This window comes from Schistocerca serialis, chromosome 1 (assembly GCF_023864345.2).
Source record: "Schistocerca serialis cubense isolate TAMUIC-IGC-003099 chromosome 1, iqSchSeri2.2, whole genome shotgun sequence".
Taxonomy (NCBI): Eukaryota; Metazoa; Arthropoda; class Insecta; order Orthoptera; family Acrididae; genus Schistocerca; species Schistocerca serialis.
The window spans coordinates 1,087,096,674-1,087,114,953 of record NC_064638.1 but is presented as its reverse complement, the minus strand read 5'-3'; the positions used below and the strand labels follow the sequence as shown (position 1 = coordinate 1,087,114,953).

Genomic DNA, 18,280 nt, shown 5'->3' with positions numbered 1-18,280 from the left:
ATACAAAATAAATTCAGTGCTACAGAAAAGCTGTTTTTATTATGTAGAGGTGTTTATGAGTGCCAATCTAAAATAACTTTGTTTAATGTAACATAAAATATTCGAGTGTTAACATTTACGAGAGTTGTTTGACAAATAAAATTCAAGTAAAAATGAAAGAAAAAATATTTGTATCATAAACAGCTCACCCTACTTGACATAGTCTCCTTTGAGGGTCCAGTAATCTTCCACCTTTTTCATCCCATCGGAAAAATAGTTTCTGTCAAACTCTGCACAAGAGACAATGACTGCAACTATCACTTCCTCATTTGATGGAAATTTCTTTCAACCAAGCCAAAGTTTCAAGTTTGGGAACAGGGAGAAGTCTGGTGAATAAAGTGGATGAGGAACCGGTTCAAATTTCATTTCAAGCACTTTCGCCAGGAACCGGTTCAAAGTTCATTTCAAGCACTTTCGCCATTGTTATCGCTAACGTATTGGATGCTGCATTACCATGGTGAAAGAGCACTTTTTTTTTTACCCAATGCATATTTCAGACGATCCAACGATGAAGTACAATAGGGCCTATTTTTAGTTCCTCCTTTTTCCAGGTAACTATGAGGATTATTCGTGGGGACTCCCAAACAACAGTGGCCATCAGCTAACCAGCTGACTAAATGGTCTTTGCCTTCTTCTGTGTACTTCCACCAGCCTTTGTCCATTGTTTTGACTCACGTTTTGACTCTATTGTGTAATAATGGACCCAAATTCCATCAAGTCACAAATCGGGGCAAAAAGTCTTGCGGATTGCGGTTAAACATCGCCAGACATTGTGTTGAAATGGCGTGCCAGATACGCTTTTGGTCGACTATGAGCAATCGTGGCAGCCAACTTGCACGTAGCTTCTTCATAGCCAATTTTCCGTGCAGGATTTTATGCACTGTCAGGTAAGATGCCTACAGTCTCTGCAATCTGAGGTATTTTTACTCAGCGGTCCTGTATTACCATATAATGGATTTTTGTCAATGGTTTACTTTGAGGTGAACTTAACTGGACGGCTGGAGCACGTTTCGTCTTCGGTGCTTGTCCGACCACATTTAAATTCATTACCGGTAATCCAAAAGTAAATTACACCCAGTGATGGTGCAAAGTCCGCGTGAACTTCATCCAATTCTGTTTTGATCGTGCGGTAGTCCAACATTTCAAATGAAAATTTTTAGCAACAGCAGCAAACTCGGTTTTCACCATTTTTAACCGCAGTCGGCACTCTGATCAATCAGACGACTGCCAACAATGAACTGTTCATTGTTGAAATTCTTTATACGATCCTTAGAATAATCAACCACGAAGGCGCAGCAAAAATGTTCCACTATTTCGTGAAAATTTACCGAACTTATCGAACTACCTTCGTATTTCTAATTTTCGCCTGACTTACTTATCTCATTTGATAGATGCAACTGTTTGTTTTTTGACACACTAGCTGTTGGCTTCTGTTTCGGGTCCATCAGTCAATGTGGCCTGGCAGTGGTCACAGTTTCACCCTCCATTGCTGATGGTGGATTGAGGGAAACATAAAAAAAAACAATCATCAAACATCAGTCGAAGAACCAGGGACAGAAGCCAACAGACAGTTTGTCAACAAGCGGCCACGGAAGCCTCAGTAATTATGTTGGTTCTTTGTTATTATTTACCTGCAAATACAACGACCTAATGCAATTAGTGTATACGTGTATCACATAATAATCTGTATCTGATGGCTTTATGTAGAAACGTACACTTATAAATTGATGATTATTTATGAACAGTATGTGTATCTTATGTAGATGAATGCCCCAAAAATGTATATATGTTACTCCAGTGTGTTTCCTGTGACTTGTCCTATAACTACGTGTACTAAGACAGCAAGATTTCTGGGATCAATTAAATTAAATCTAATGCAGGCTTACTCTTAGTTCCATTACACTGGTGGTTGCCCGTTGTGATTTCATGTGGTCAAAATAATGTTGAGAAATTGGTTTTCGAAAAGAAAAAGGTGCAAACCATACTAGTCGTATATGTACACCGAAAATTTATTTTGGGGCAGTTTGCTTAGGACAATCTATACAAATTTCGCGTTTTCGAGCTCTCACCACAAGCTCTTACCGGATGTAAACAATTCAGAGCGGCGTCGTTAATGGCAGCAAGAACGAACTATGCGCATGCTTTACCTTGTCATCTAGGCTACCAATTAGAGGATCTGTCTATGGGTCATGGAGCTGAGATTACTTCTTCCTCTACCTGCAAACACTTCCCACACAGCCCGATTTATTAAAGAATCGAACTCCCATGACAATACACCTTCTTAAGTATGTGTCGCAAAATGATATAATTTGGCCAATGCATTCATTCAGTGGCATGTGTGAAAACTACAAAACTTATTGCGAATAGAATAAAGAAGAAATAAATTAAATGTTTTGCCTGGTGATGAAGTTTTGCTGCATGAAGAGCGAAAATGAACACTACTGGCCATTAAAATTGCTACACCACGAAGATGCGTGCTACAGACGCGAAATTTAACCGACAGGAAGAAGATGCTGTGATGTGCAAACGATTAGCTTTTCAGAGCATTCAGACAAGGTTGGCGTCGGTGGCGACACCTACAACGTGCTGACGTGAGGAATGTTTCCAACCGATTTCTCATACATAAACAGCAGTTGATCGGCGTTGCCTGGTGAAACGTTGTTGTGATGCCTCGTGTAAGGAGGAGAAATGCGTACCATCACGTTTCCTACTTTGATAAAGGTCGGATTGTACCCTATCGCGACTGCGGTTTATCGTATCGCGACACTGCTGCTCGCGTTGGTCGAGATCCAATGGCTGTTCGCAGAATATGGAATCGGTGGGTTCAGGAGAGTAATACGGAACGCCGTGCGGGATCGCAACGGCCTCGTATCATAAGCAGTCGAGATGACAGGCATCTTACCCGCATGGCTGTAACGGATCGTGCAGCCACGTCTCGATCACTGAGTCAACAGTTGGGGACGTTTGCAGGACAACAACCATCTGCACCAACAGTTCGACGACGTTTGCAGCAGCATGGCTGCGGTTACCCTTGACGCTGCATCACAGACAGGAGCGCCTGCGATGGTGTACTCAACGACGAACCTGGGTGCACGAATGGCAAAACGTCATTTTTTCGGGTGAATCCAGGTTCTGTTTACAGCATCATGATGGTCGCATCCGCGCTTGGCGACATCGCGGTGAACGTACATTGGAAACGTGTATTCGTCATCGCCATACTGGCGTATCACTCGGCGTGATGGTATGGGGTGCTATTGGTTATACGTCTCGGTCACATCTTGTTCGCATTGACAGCACTTTGAACAGTGGACGTTACATTTCAGGTGTGTTACGACCAGTGGCTCTACCCTTCATTCGACCCCTGCGAAACCCTACATTTCAGCAGGATAATGCACGACCGCATGTTGCAGGTCCTCTACGGGCCTTTCTGGATACAGAAAATGTTGGCTGCTGCCCTGGCCAGCACATTCTCCAGATCTCTCACCAATTGAAAACGTCCGGTCAATGGTGGGCGAGCAACTGGCTGGTCACAATACGCCAGTCACTATTCTTAAACTGTGGTATCGTATTGAAGCTGCATGGGAAGCTGTACCTGTACAAGCCATCCAAACTCTGCTTGACTCAATGCTCAGGCGTATCAAGTCCGTTATTACGGCCAGAGGTGGTTGTTCTGGGTACTGATTTCTCAGGATCTATGCACACAAATTGCATGAAAATGTAATCACATGTCAGTTCTTGTATAATATGTTTGTCCAACGAATACCCGTTTATTATCTGCATTTCATCTTGGTGTAGCAATTTTAATGGCCAGTGGTGCAGTAAGCGATCAACTTTTTTTCCTTTCATTATTTTGTGGGGCGTGTCATCGAGAAAAAGTTTCGAATGTGTTTGAAATAATGTGTAACGTTTGTTGGAACTCGGTAAGTGCGCTAGTTCTCAAATAACAGGGTGAAAATAGTCTGCGTAATTTGCGAACTATGAGTTACACCGCCCGAGGAAAAATATGCACAGTTTGTAACTGAAGTACTTGACTTACACTAAGATGACAGTAGTCATAGGCTACCTTCTCATAGCCCGGAGTAGTGCAGCAACTCTACGTGGCGTGGACTCAACAACTCGTTGGAAGTCACCAGCAGAAATATCGAACCATGGTGCCTCTACAGCCGTCCATAATTGCGAAAATGTTGCCAATGTAGAATTTTGTGCACAAACTGTCCTTTCGTTTATTTTTCACAAATGCTCGATGGGCCTCATGTAGGGCGATCTGGAAGGCCAAATCAATCACTCGAACTACCAAGAGAGTTCTTCAAACCAATTGCGAACAACTGTGGCCTGGTGACACGGCGCATTGTCATCCATACAAACTCCATCGTAATTTGGGAACATGAAGTCCATGATGTGCAGCAAATAGTCTCCAATTAGCCGAACATAACCAAATCCAATCAATGATTGGTTCAGTTGGACCAGAGGATCCAATCCCTTCCATGTAAACACAGCTCACACCATTCTGGAGCCACCATGTTTGCGCAGAGCCTTGTTGACAACTTGTGTCTGTGGCTTCGTGGCGTCTGTGCCACACTCGAACCCTAACATCACTTCTTATCACCTGAAATTGGGACTCATCTAAACAGGTCACGGTTCTACAGTCTTCTAGAGCCTAGCAGAGGTGCTGCAGGCAATGTTGTGCTTTTAGCAAAGCCACACGCGTCGGCCATCTGCTGCCATAGCCCATTAACAGCAACTTTCGCCGGACTGTCCTAACGGATACGTTCGTCGTACGTCCCACATCAATTTCTGCGGTTATTTCAAGCAATGTTGCTTGTCTGTTAGCACTGACAACTCTACGCAAGGCCGTTGGCCACTGCGTCGTCCGTGGTGAGAGGTAATGACTAAAATTTGGTATTCTCAGCCCTGTCTTGACACTCTGGATCGCGGAATATTGAATTCCCAAACGATTCGCGAAATGCAATGTTCCGTGCGTCTATATCTTTATCTACCATTCCGCTTTCAAAGTCTGTTAATTCCCGTTGTGCGACTATACTCACGTCGGACACCTTTTCGCATGAATCCACTGGCCTCTGCCTACGCACTGCCCTTTTATACTTTGTGTTCGCGATACTACCGCCATCTGTATATGTGCATATACACTCCTGGAAATGGAAAAAAGAACGCATTGACACCGGTGTGTCAGACCCACCATACTTGCTCCGGACACTGCGAGAGGGCTGTACAAGCAATGATCACACGCACGGCACAGCGGACACACCAGGAACCGCGGTGTTGGCCGTCGAATGGCGCTAGCTGCGCAGCATTTGTGCACCGCCGCCGTCAGTGTCAGCCAGTTTGCCGTGGCATACGGAGCTCCTTCGCAGTCTTTAACACTGGTAGCATGCCGCGACAGCGTGGACGTGAACCGTATGTGCAGTTGACGGACTTTGAGCGAGGGCGTATAGTGGGCATGCGGGAGGCCGGGTGGACGTACCGCCGAATTGCTCAACACGTGGGGCGTGAGGTCTCTACAGTACATCGATGTTGTCGCCAGTGGTCGGCGGAAGGTGCACGTGCCCGTCGACCTGGGACCGGACCGTAGCGACGCACGGATGCACGCCAAGACCGTAGGATCCTACGCAGTGCCGTAGGGGACCGCACCGCCACTTCACAGCAAATTAGGGACACTGTTGCTCCTGGGGTATCGGCGAGGACCATTCGCAACCGTCTCCATGAAGCTGGGCTACGGTCCCGCACACCGTTAGGCCGTCTTCCGCTCACGCCCCAACATCGTGCAGCCCGCCTCCAGTGGTGTCGCGACAGGCATGAATGGAGGGACGAATGGAGACGTGTCGTCTTCAGCGATGAGAATCGCTTCTGCCTTGGTGCCAATGACGGTCGTATGCGTGTTTGGCGCCGTGCAGGTGAGCGCCACAATCAGGACTGCATACGACCGAGGCACACAGGGCCAACTCCCGGCATCATGGTGTGGGGAGCGATCTCCTACACTGGCCGTACACCACTGGTGATCGTCGAGGGGACACTGAATAGTGCACGGTACATCCAAACCGTCATCGAACCCATCGTTCTACCATTCCTAGACCGGCAAGGGAACTTGCTGTTCCAACAGGACAATGCACGTCCGCATGTATCCCGTGCCACCCAACGTGCTCTAGAAGGTGTAAGTCAACTACCCTGGCCAGCAAGATCTCCGGATCTGTCCCCCATTGAGCATGTTTGGGACTGGATGAAGCGTCGTCTCACGCGGTCTGCACGTCCAGCACGATCGCTGGTCCAACTGAGGCGCCAGGTGGAAATGGCATGGCAAGCCGTTCCACAGGACTACATCCAGCATCTCTACGATCGTCTCCATGGGAGAATAGCAGCCTGCATTGCTGCGAAAGGTGGATATACACTGTACTAGTGCCGACATTGTGCATGCTCTGTTGCCTGTGTCTATGTGCCTGTGGTTCTGTCAGTGTGATCATGTGATGTATCTGACCCCAGGAATGTGTCAATAAAGTTTCCCCTTCCTGGGACAATGAATTCACGGTGTTCTTATTTCAATTTCCAGGAGTGTAGCTATCCCACGACTTTGTCACCTCAGTGTAATGTGTTAAATCTCTAACCTAATATTGTACCTCTTAATGAGTAGATGATGATGAGGTTCCATACTCCGAGGAGCGTAGGGAATGCTGCGGGGGACACGCACCGCTGACTAGGCAAGATCCTAGCGGAGGTGGTTTGCCATTGCCTTCCTCCGACCGTGATGGGGATGAATGATGATGATGATGATGAAGAGAACACAGCACCCATTCATCTCGAGGCAGGGAAAATCCCTGACCCCGCCGGGAATCGAACCCGGGACCCCGTGCGCAGGAAGCGAGAACGCTACCGCAAGACCACGAGCTGCGGACTAATGAGTAGATAATAACAGCATTATAATTTGGTCAGTAATTAAACGAAATACTGAAAATTCCTAGAAACCTTTAGTTAGAGAACCTTTAAGTAGGACGGTCGCAGGTTCGAATCCTGCCTCGGGCATGGATGTGTGTGATGCCCTTAGGTTAGATAGGTTTAAGTAGTTCTAAGTTCTAGGGGACTGATGACCTCACAAGGGAACATCCCCATCGCACCCCCCTCAGGTTTAGTTATAAGTTGGCACAGTGGATAGGCCTTGAAAAACTGAACACAGATCGATCGAGAAAACAGGAAGAAGTTATGTGGAACTATGAAAAAATAAGCAAAATATACAAACTGGGTCGTCCATGTGTAATATAGGCCCTTTTAAGGGCAGTATGAGACTAGGAGCGTCGTGGTCCCGTGGTTAGCGTGAACACTTGCAGAACCAGAAGTCTTCAGTTCGAATCTTCCCTCAGTTTATGTGAAAAACTCTTATGTTTTCATCACTTTTTTTGGAGTGATTATTACATCCACAAGAAAACCTAAATCGGGCAAGGTAGAAGAATCTTTTCACCCATTCGCCAAGTGTACTAGTTAGGTGGGTCGACAACATATTCCTGTCATGTGACGCACATGCTGTCACCAGTGTCGTATACAAAATATCAGACGTGTTTTCCTGTGGAGGAATCGGTTGACCTATGACCTTGCGATCAAATGTTTTCGGTTCCCATTGGAGAGGCACATCCTTTCGTCAACTAATCACACGGTTTTGCGGTGCGGTCGCAAAACACAGACACTAAACTTATTACAGTGAATAGAGACGTCAATGAACGAACGGACTGATCACAGCTTTGCGAAAATAAAGAAAGCAAAATTTTCAGTCGAGAGCAGATTTGAACCAAGGAACTCTCGTTCCGCAGCTGTCCACGCTAACCACGGGACCACGGCGCTCCTCGCCTCACATTGTCCTTAATATTGCCTATCTTACACAAGGACGACCCAGTTTGTATATTTTGCTTATTTTTTCATAGTTCCACACAACTTCTTCCTGTTGTCTCGATTGATCTGTGTTCAGTTTTTCAAGGCCTATCCACTGTGCCAACTTATAACTAAATCTGAGGGGGGTGTGATGGGGATGTTCCCTTGTCAGAAGTTAAGTCCCATAGTGCTCAGAGCCATTTGAACCATTTAAGTAGGACTGTGTGACCCGTTTAATCGTTACGACGTCGGCTGATACTCGTAGCCCAATTCTCACTTTTCGTCCCGTATTTCCTTTACTGCAACGCAGTTCAGGCGCGCAGATGCCTCGGATGGCTTGGTAGACCAATCCTAGCACGAAAGATACGGCCATATTGATTACACACTATACGGGGTGAGGGGCCTAATTAGACATGGCGAAGTTTGCATCTCTGACGTTTCCAATTTCCGATGTTCCTGCACAAAATGTATAACAGGAGCTAAAGTAAATTTGCGCCAGCGAGTAAGATCTTCTGCTGTGGCTCACTTAGGAGGCTTCAGCATTTAATTGATTCTTAAAACGCTTCAGAGGAGCACTACGGGGATTTCTACCTCTGCCATTCAATAATAGATACTCGGCACTGTAGTTAATGCATATAAAACGCAGGACTGATATTTACGCCGCTGTACGCGAGCTCTTTGAAATGTGTCTTCTTTTGGTACCTACCTGAGTATCTGGTGGTTCCGTCCGAGCGAAGGTGGGTACCTTGGATGCCGCCTCCTCAGAACATTTCTGAAACAGAAAGAGAACGTCTCGTTAGCGTAAAGCAATGCAATTCATTTTAAAATCTTGACTCTAATACAGAGGAAGACGTTCAGCAGCTGATAACGGTAAAGAGGTGTTGTATCTATGCTGATAATGGAAGCAAGACTAAAAAAAAAAAAATCAAGACATATTCACAGGATTTGTCGACCTGGAAAAAGCGTTCGACAATGTAAAATGGTGCAAGATGTACGAAATTCTGAGAAAAATGGGGGGTAAGCTATAGGGAGAGACGGGTAATAACAATGTGTACAAGAGCCAAGAAGGAGTAATAAGAGTCGACGACCAAGAACGAAGTACTCAGATTAAAGAGGGTGTAAGTCAGGGATGTTGTCTTTCCCCCATACTGTTCAATCTGTACATCGAAGAAGCAATGATGGCAATAAAAGAAAGGTTCAGGAGCGGAATTAAAATTCAAGGTGGAAGAATATCAATAATACGAATCGCTGATGACATTGTTACCCTGAGTGAAAGTGAAGAAGAATTACGTGGTATGCTGAATGGAATGAACAATTTAATGAGTACAGAATATGGATTGAAAGTAAATCAAAGAAAGACGAAAGTAATGAGAAGTAGCAGAAATGAGAACAGCGAGAAACTTAACATCAGGATTGATAGTCAAGAAGTAGATAAAGTTAAGGAAGCGAAACAACCAATGACGGACGGAGCAAGGAGGACATCAAAAGCAGACTAGCACTGGCAAAAAGGACATTCCTGGCCAAGAGAAGTTTACTAGTATCAAACATAGGCCTTAATTTGAGGAGGAAATTTCTGTTAATGTACGTCTGGAGCACAGCATTGTATGTTAGTGAAACTCGGACTGTGAGAAAACCGAACAGAAGAGAATCGAAGCGTTTGAGATGTAGTGCTACAAGCGAATATTAAAAATTACGTGGACTGATGAGGTAAGAAATGAGAATGTTCTGCGCAGAATCGGAGAGGAAAGGAATATGTGGAAACCATCGACACGGAGAAAGGACATCTGTTAAGACATCAGGGAATGATTTTCATGGTACTAGAGGAAGGTGTAGAGGGCAAAAAGTGTAGAGGAAGACAGAGATTGGAATACATCCAGCAAATAATTGAGGACGTAGATTGCAAGTGCTACTCTGAGAGGAAGAGGAATTCGTGGTGGGGCCGAATGAAACCAGTCAGAAGACTGACGGCCCAAAAATAAAAAAGAAATCCAAGGTACCAAACATCGAAGTCTGTCGCCAGACCCGGATTTACCCATAGAGCAGGCAAGTACGGACTGTGAGATGCCTCGATCGGTGCTTGTATTTTTGTAGACTTGGTTAGAAAAAAAAAAAAAAAACAGACAAGTGCGAGAAGGATTCGAGCTCTGAGGGTTCTGTACAATCTTACTTATGATTATTGATAGTAATAATAATAGTAATAATAATAATAATTCGTGGGGCTCAGAGTCCTGGTGCAAGTCTTTCTATTGGAAGCCACTTCCGCGACTTGAGTGTCCCTGACCTACCACAATCACCCAACTGGGGGAAGGGGACCTAAAGTTTAAAGTGGAGTTCGAACCACGTGTTGGTTCTGGCGACTCTTCGCATCGTTGAGAGGCACTCGCTTTACCGCTTCTTTTTCCCTTTTTCTTCGTCACTGTTCCAGTCATCTGGTCCGGGCGGATGTCACATGACACCTCTTCAAGTTGATTGTTGAATGTTACACTTATTTTTTTTTTTTAATTAAAGAGGGCAGCCGATCTCGCTGAGCTACCGTGCTAGTAACCGCTAGCCTACTAGGCCCGTCATGTATATAGATAGTTCATCTATACATTTTGATGAGTGAGTTTGTACTTATCAAAATATGTGACATAAATGTCCGCATCTTTTGACTGCACCGACTTGGAAGCTTATATTTTTCACACCGCCAAGGAAGTGTAGATATTTTGGATGAACAATAGAGACTCAACCACCAGAAACGTAAAAGCAAAGCATCGCCACAAACGAGCCAATGGATCCCGACCGACCACCGTGTCATCCTGTCAGTGACGTCATTTGGATGCGGCATGGAGGGACGCGGAGTCTGCACAGCGCTCTCCAAGCCGCTGTCTGGTTAGCAGACCTGGTGCTGCCACTTCTCATTCAAGTACCTCTTCAGTTGACATCACGAGGCTGAATGGACCCGTTCCAGTCTTACAACCAAGGGAAAATCTTTGGCTACTTTCTTACCGGGAATCGACATTGTGTTCCCTGCATGGCAGTCAGCCGCACTGACCACTCAACTAGAGTCGGACGCGAGAAAATTGACAACTCCTAAACATCTACGGGTATGCACCCGGAAGGATGTAAAGCAGGATGAGCACGTAAAATGGTCGCAGGAAATGCGTATGGCAGAGAGATTCACTTGAAGCATTCTTTGGAAATTCCCCCACAGACACGGCAGCTTTGAAAATCCTCGTTCGACCAGTTCTTTAATGCTGGTCGGTCTGGGCTCCTGACCAGGTGGAATTAATAGTGGAGGCCGAGGCGATCCACAGAAGAGCTACGCATTCCGTCACAGGTTCGTTTTGTAAGCACGAGACCGAAACGGATGTAATCATGCAACTCCAGTGGTCGATACTAAAAGAGGGGCATTGTATATGATTGATAGAGGTTCGCTGTGAAACTGCGAGAGCTTATACTTCAAGAGGAGTCAGGCAAGAATATACCTCATGAAATGACATGAAGGTAATATTAACAGCGAGTATTATGATCCACGAGAAGATCCAGGAGATACAATAAAAGAAAAAAAAATCAGATGACGTGCTCGAAAATTATACTGACAGAACTGTAAGAGACCAAGGGTGATGTTTCGTGTTAGGTCGTCCTAGCTCCTGTCCAGCTCTTTCGAGAAAAGTTAAATGATATCTCAGAGCAGATGTGCTCGTGATATGGAACAGACGAATACCTTCCCTGTCGTCACCCAGCACCGTAAGGGAGGTCGCCGAAATATAGGAGGAGCCGAGGGAAAAAGTGGTGGTTTACTAACATTAACTTTGTAGATTTCCACTGCTCATTGCCACCTTCTTAATGCTTCTCGGAAGGGAGCACGTCGTTAGGCGCGTATCGATATGGAACACTGTAACAAGAGTCAAGGCCATGTTAGACCATAAAGACGAAGAACTTCCGCATCTACCTTTACCAAAATCCTGGTAAGTTGCGGGATTATAACACAGTTACAGCCCCTAACTAAAAGCAGTGTGCAGTATGCTCGGAAATTGGCTCACTATCTCAGCGTACTTTTTGTTTAGAATTATCTACCGTCTGTTTAAAGTTTGCCCCAAAGGTTTGGGACATACTGTATACTACGAAAGAATCTACGTAGTGCTCTGCATTCTATGTACCCTTACTAACGAACAACTCCACCATTATTTCCGAAGAACAGAACACATACTCATCATTCACCCACATTTCGCCTGAACGTAAGAAAATCAAGGAATCGTCGAAATAAAACACGCCTTCTTCTGAAATGGATCTCACTGAAGACTTCATGCTGGAAGAGTTTAGGATACTGCGAAATCATGCTGGCGGACTCATAGTTAACTAGCACTTGCAACTGCTCGGGCATCAATCAAAGTACACAAAAAATACCATGAATGTCAAATCGAAGAGGGAAAATCTTACGGTTAAATTAAGTGTGGATGCTATCTCTATTGACAGCGAAACAAACAAAATTTCTATGAACGAATATTTATTATCAATTGAAGTGCTCGAACACACAGAGATACTTGCAAACTGATTGTCATCACCATATTATGCCCTTAGAGTCATCGCCCATGTGTAACAGCCAGTGTCTTTTAGTTACGTACTATCTACATCTGCATCAAAAAAATGGTTCAAATGGCTCTGAGCACTATGGGACTTAACATCTATGGTCATCAGTCCCCTAGAACTTAGAACTACTTAAACCTAACTAACCTAAGGACAGCACACAACACCCAGCCATCACGAGGCAGAGAAAATCCCTGACCCCGCCGGTACATCTGCATCAACATCCATACTCTGCAAACCATTGTGAAGCGCGTGGCAGAGCGTACTCCTATTCTACCAATCATTAGGATTTTTTCCTCTTCCATTCACGTATGAAGCGTGGAAAGGATGTTTAAATGCCTCTGTGCGTGATGCAGTTAATCTGATCTTGTCCTAATGATCCCTATGGGACTGATAAGTAGTGGTCTGTGGTACATTCCTAGAGGCATAATTTAAAGACGATTCATGAAACATTGTAAGTAATCTTTCTTTGGCTAATCTACGCCTAGTTTCAACAGTCTGCCAGATCAGTTCTTTCAACATCTCTGTGACAATCTCCCACGGGCCGAACAAACCTTTGACGATTCGTCCCCCAGACACTAGACTAAACTTCTAGGACGTGTCGCACGAATGATTTGTAAGCAATCTCTTTGTAGACTGATCACGTTTCCCAAGTATTCTATCAATAAACCGAAATCTGCTACCCATGTGTACACTCAGCTCTTAGCTATGAAATTCATATCTACGAAACTAAGGCACAAAACGAACACAATTTTCAAACTACAGAAAAGCTCCTTAAGAATAATAACTAAAAATAGTTAAAAGGCTTAATTTAAAGATATATTCAAAAGATTGGGTATTTTTACCACACTTTCTGAGTACATTTACCAGCCAATTATGCACAAAAAAACCTTGATAATTCTGGACAAACAGCTCTGTCCTTGACCTATTAACTTCATATTACTTCACGTTACTCTAATAAACGTTCAGACAGATATAGGCCAAATGTTTTTAGCATATATACTATTAAAATTTATATATAACAAGGAAGCGTTGTTAGCAAAAAGCTTGAAAGGTTTCGGACCGATTCATTTCGGTTTCTTAAACAGTGCTCTAATAAACATTCAGATGAACATAAGCTATATATGTTTTTAAACAATAATGCACAGGTTTTCTCTTGAAATCGACTGCAAGAAAGAAAATGCTGTTCTTTGCTCTGCTGTGAAAATGTGCAGTTCTGTTTTTGTTGTTACACTCGCTTTTCACAGACATCAGGGAAGCTGAATTTGTAGCTTATCGGCTTATGATTATAAGCTATTGTGGAATCTGAAATTGCAATAACCGCCAACAAGGCCCAAGATCAGAAGGAGGGGGATGAGGAGATAGACTGTGAGGGGGACAGGAAACGGACATGCAGAGGGGGAAGAAGGAGATGGTAGAGAGAGTGGGGCAAGAGGTGGAGAGAGAGGGGGAGAGGATGAGACGGACAGAGAGGGGGTAAGACAAAGAGATTAGGACGTATACCCAATTCCCAAACATACTTGCAATAGCCGTAAAAGGCTACGATTACTACTAGCACTACAACTATTATCCTGCAACGTTGTTGCACACATCGCATGTTAGCAGAAGTCAGCCTGGTTATAATACAGTGAAGGCGTTTCCGCAGAATTCATTGCAGATAATTAATATTTTCGACATGCGAAGCACGAGAGGAAGGAATGAAGAGTATACAGGATGTCCCAGGAGGAACGGTCAATATTCACACGAACGATCAGTCAAAGCAAAGAAATCTAGCAAACATGACCTCTAAAATGCATGTCTTAAAGAGTTTTGAGCACTTGGTCATCTTTGATGCTGCGAAATGTGTCTTTCCTACTGCAAGCTCTTTGCTTTGCATATTTTGGGAGAAGGTCGTTTAGGCTATATATATATATATATAAAAAAAGAATTGTCGAGTACACATGAGCTCTAAAATGTTTACCTTAAGAACTATGCGCACTTCCGAGCGGTCTAAGGCGCTGCAGTCATGGACTGTGCGGCTGATCCCGGCGGAGGTTCGAGTCCTAGCTCGAGCATGGGTGTGTGTGTTTGTCCTTAGGATAATTTAGGTTATGTAGTGTGTAAGCTTAGGGACTGATGACCTGAGCAGTTAAGTTCAAATGGCTCTGAGCACTATGGGACTTAACATCTATGGTCATCAGTCCCCTAGAACTTAGAACTACTTAAACCTAACTAACTTAAGGACATCACACACATCAGACCACCGCGGCCGGCAGCAGTTAAGTCTCATAACATTTCACACACATTATTCGCACTTGTTTAGCAAAAGAATGAACAAGTGCTAGTAGCTCTTAAGGTATCCATTCAGTGCCCATGTTTACTCATCGTTTTTTCCTTGTTTTGGTCCTGACTAACTCCTCCCAAAATATGGAAAGCAAACAGCCTGCAATAGAAGAGACTTGTTTCACATCGACGAAGAAGATGTGCTAATAGCTGTTAAGGTATGCATTTTAGAGCCCGTATTTACTAGACTTTTTTAGTTCGAATGGTCGTTCCTGTGATATCTCAGAATACAGGCCATTACTCCTGGGACACCCTGTATGCTAGCTACCCTCTGGCACCGAGCGCAATAGAAATATAACGCTTGCTTCATCTGTTGGACTGTGACTAGAGTTTATAACTCGCCATGAAGTACCTTTTAGCATGCTCCTGACAAAATGCAGTCGCATTCTGAAAATTCAGAGCGTGCATTATGTAGTGCTACGCCTGTGGTTGGCGCTCAGAAGTGCTGTTATACTAACCATGGGCGTCAGGCGGTGGCCAGGGCAGCCGTCGCATCGCTGATACGTTATCTGGAGCAATAACGCATTCTGACGGGAGAGCTGGTCAAACGCTGCTATCTGCCCAGAGTGGGTGTGACGTGCATAACGCACCCGGAGTGGGGCAGTAATAGATTCGAGGCCAACTGGCAAACACGGGGGCACTGTGTGAATTCGTTACCGAACGTCAGCGATAAGGAAAGTCTAACCGAGAGCGGACTCATTTTCAGAGGCTGTGGGTCCCAAAACTTTTCATAGCGCTCTGTTGTCTCCAGAACGAAGCTTCCAGAAATGCGGCATCAAAGCTAATGATCTGTTTCGTGTAACACATCTACTTGCACATTTACACCAATAAGATAAAAACTATTCTCTATCGGAGGAATCTACATCTACATTTACATGGATACTCTGCAAATCACATTTAAGTGCCTGGCAGAGGGTTCATCGAACCACCTTCACAATTCTCTTTGTCCTTATCTCGTATAGCGCGGGGAAAGAACGAACACCTGTATCTCTCCGTACGAGCTCGTATTTCCCTTATTTTATCGTGGTGAGCGTTTCTCCCTATGTAGGTCGGTGTCAACAAAATATTTTCGCATTCGGAGGAGAAAGTTGGTGATTGTAATTTCGTGAGAAGATTCCGTCGCAACGAAAAACGCCTTTCTTTTAATGACGTCCAGCCCAAATCCTGTATCATTTCTGTGACACTCTGTCCCATATTTCTCGATAACACAAAACGTGCTGCCCTTCTTTGTACTTTTTCGATGTACTCCGTCAGTCCTATCTGGTAAGGATCCCACACCGCGCAGCAGTGTTCTAAAAGAGGACGGACAATCATAGTGTAGGCAGTCTCCTTAGAAGATCTGTTGCATTTTCTAAGTGTCCTGCCAATAAAATGCAGTCTTTGGTTAGCCTTCCCCACAACATTTTCTATGTGTTCCTTCCAATTTAAGTTGTTCGCAATTGTAATACCTAGGTACTTAGTCGAATTTACGGCTTTTAGGTTAGACTGATTTATCGTGTAACCGAAGTTTAACGAATTCCTTTTAGCACTGATGTGGGTGACCTCACACTTTTCGTTATTTGGGGACAATTGCCACTTAGGAACGATGATTTCTAAACCGATGTTGACTGTGTGTCAATACCGTTACCGAACGTCAGCGATAAGGAAAGTCTAACCGAGAGCGGACTCATTTTCAGAGGCTGTGGGTCCCAAAACTTTTCATAGCGCTCTGTTGTCTCCAGAACGAAGCTTCCAGAAATGCGGCATCAAAGCTAATGATCTGTTTCGTGTAACACATCTACTTGCACATTTACACCAATAAGATAAAAACTATTCTCTATCGGAGGAATCTACATCTACATTTACATGGATACTCTGCAAATCACATTTAAGTGCCTGGCAGAGGGTTCATCGAACCACCTTCACAATTCTCTTTGTCCTTATCTCGTATAGCGCGGGGAAAGAACGAACACCTGTATCTCTCCGTACGAGCTCGTATTTCCCTTATTTTATCGTGGTGAGCGTTTCTCCCTATGTAGGTCGGTGTCAACAAAATATTTTCGCATTCGGAGGAGAAAGTTGGTGATTGTAATTTCGTGAGAAGATTCCGTCGCAACGAAAAACGCCTTTCTTTTAATGACGTCCAGCCCAAATCCTGTATCATTTCTGTGACACTCTGTCCCATATTTCTCGATAACACAAAACGTGCTGCCCTTTTCTTCGAGGTAATTCATAATCTTCGAACAGAATATATGTTCTAGAATCCGCTGCATATCGACGTTAACGATATTGGGCCTGTAATTTAGTGGATTACTCCTACTACCTTTCTTGAATATTGGTGTGACCTGTGCAACTTCCCCGTCTTTGGGTACGGATCTTTCGGCGAGCAAACGCCGATGTGCAGCAAGTCATGACGAATCCCAGCTCTACACCTTTTTTTGGTCTATCTAGTGGTCTTCTTCCAGGGAGTAAAATCAGTGCATTTCAAAGGCCATCGAAGTTCATCCATTCGGGTAACAGTACCTGCCCCTACAGGCCGTTTGATTCCCATCTGGCCTACAATTGCAGATCTCATCCAGCTCACAATTATGCAGGGTCCTCCAGACCCCAGTGATCTCTTACCGGATCACAGATCTTTCGTAAGAGTTTCCGCTCAAAAACAAGTCAAGTCTTTTCTTCCTAGGACTAAAATTTTGACAAACACAAAAACCTACGGGTTGGGTCTGTGTTTCATACAGCAGGAGTTTGAAATTCCTCGACACAATGTGAGATATAAAAAGCTGATAGAGACTAAAGTACGATCGGTTTGTGGCCTGGATCTTTGCTATAAACTCTGCCTCACGCTGTGCGTCTCCTGTAAAGACTGTTTAACTTCATTTGCAGTTGTATACTCTTTGTGTCATAGTACACCAGAAGACACTAGAAAATGGTCTCGCAACCTGAAATCTAGGTCGCTTATAATAAAAAGTTGAGAAACATAGGCAAAAAGTGTGTTTTCTGAAAAAAATAATTACAAAGTGATATTAAAATAATTGTAGTCATTCGCGGGGCTGAGGAGTCGCGAGTCAGTGAATCAACAGGCTCACGATTTCTCCGATAGTGAGACTGAATGAGTCATTCGCGGAATCGAAATTTCGTGGCACCAACTGAACACTGGATGGTCGTTACCGACATTGTCCGATGAGTTTATTTAGAAGTTTGGCCATAGGGATGAGAAAAACCGACCGATTAAAACCGATATTAGTATTTTAGTTCTGAAAACGCATTTTTCGGTATTTTTTTGGTCCCGATCGTAACAGCTGTACTTTTTATATTTTTTAACTAATAACTGAGCAAAAAAACGAAATTTCAGTCAGCCATAGCGGCAGTACTAAATTTTTTTGTTTTAATATAAACCTTGTTTTAAAGCAGGAGTAATTTTTATTCATAAAATTTGCATTTATTTGAAATATTGTGCTATTATAGAAAATGGGAAGAGTGATCAGTGCTATTTTAATAACGA

The 18,280-nt window shown here is 44.1% G+C and overlaps 1 protein-coding gene across 1 annotated transcript in view; it reads right to left on the bottom strand.

The window, feature by feature from the left end:
- The window catches only part of LOC126416036 (receptor-type guanylate cyclase Gyc76C-like), a 474,092-nt gene that overhangs the window by 82,381 nt on the left and 373,431 nt on the right, over window positions 1-18,280 (bottom strand). Inside the window, exon 4 of the mRNA XM_050083502.1 lies at window positions 8,615-8,680. Within this exon, the coding sequence (XP_049939459.1) occupies window positions 8,615-8,680 (66 nt within the window). The remainder of the gene's footprint in view (window positions 1-8,614; window positions 8,681-18,280) is intronic.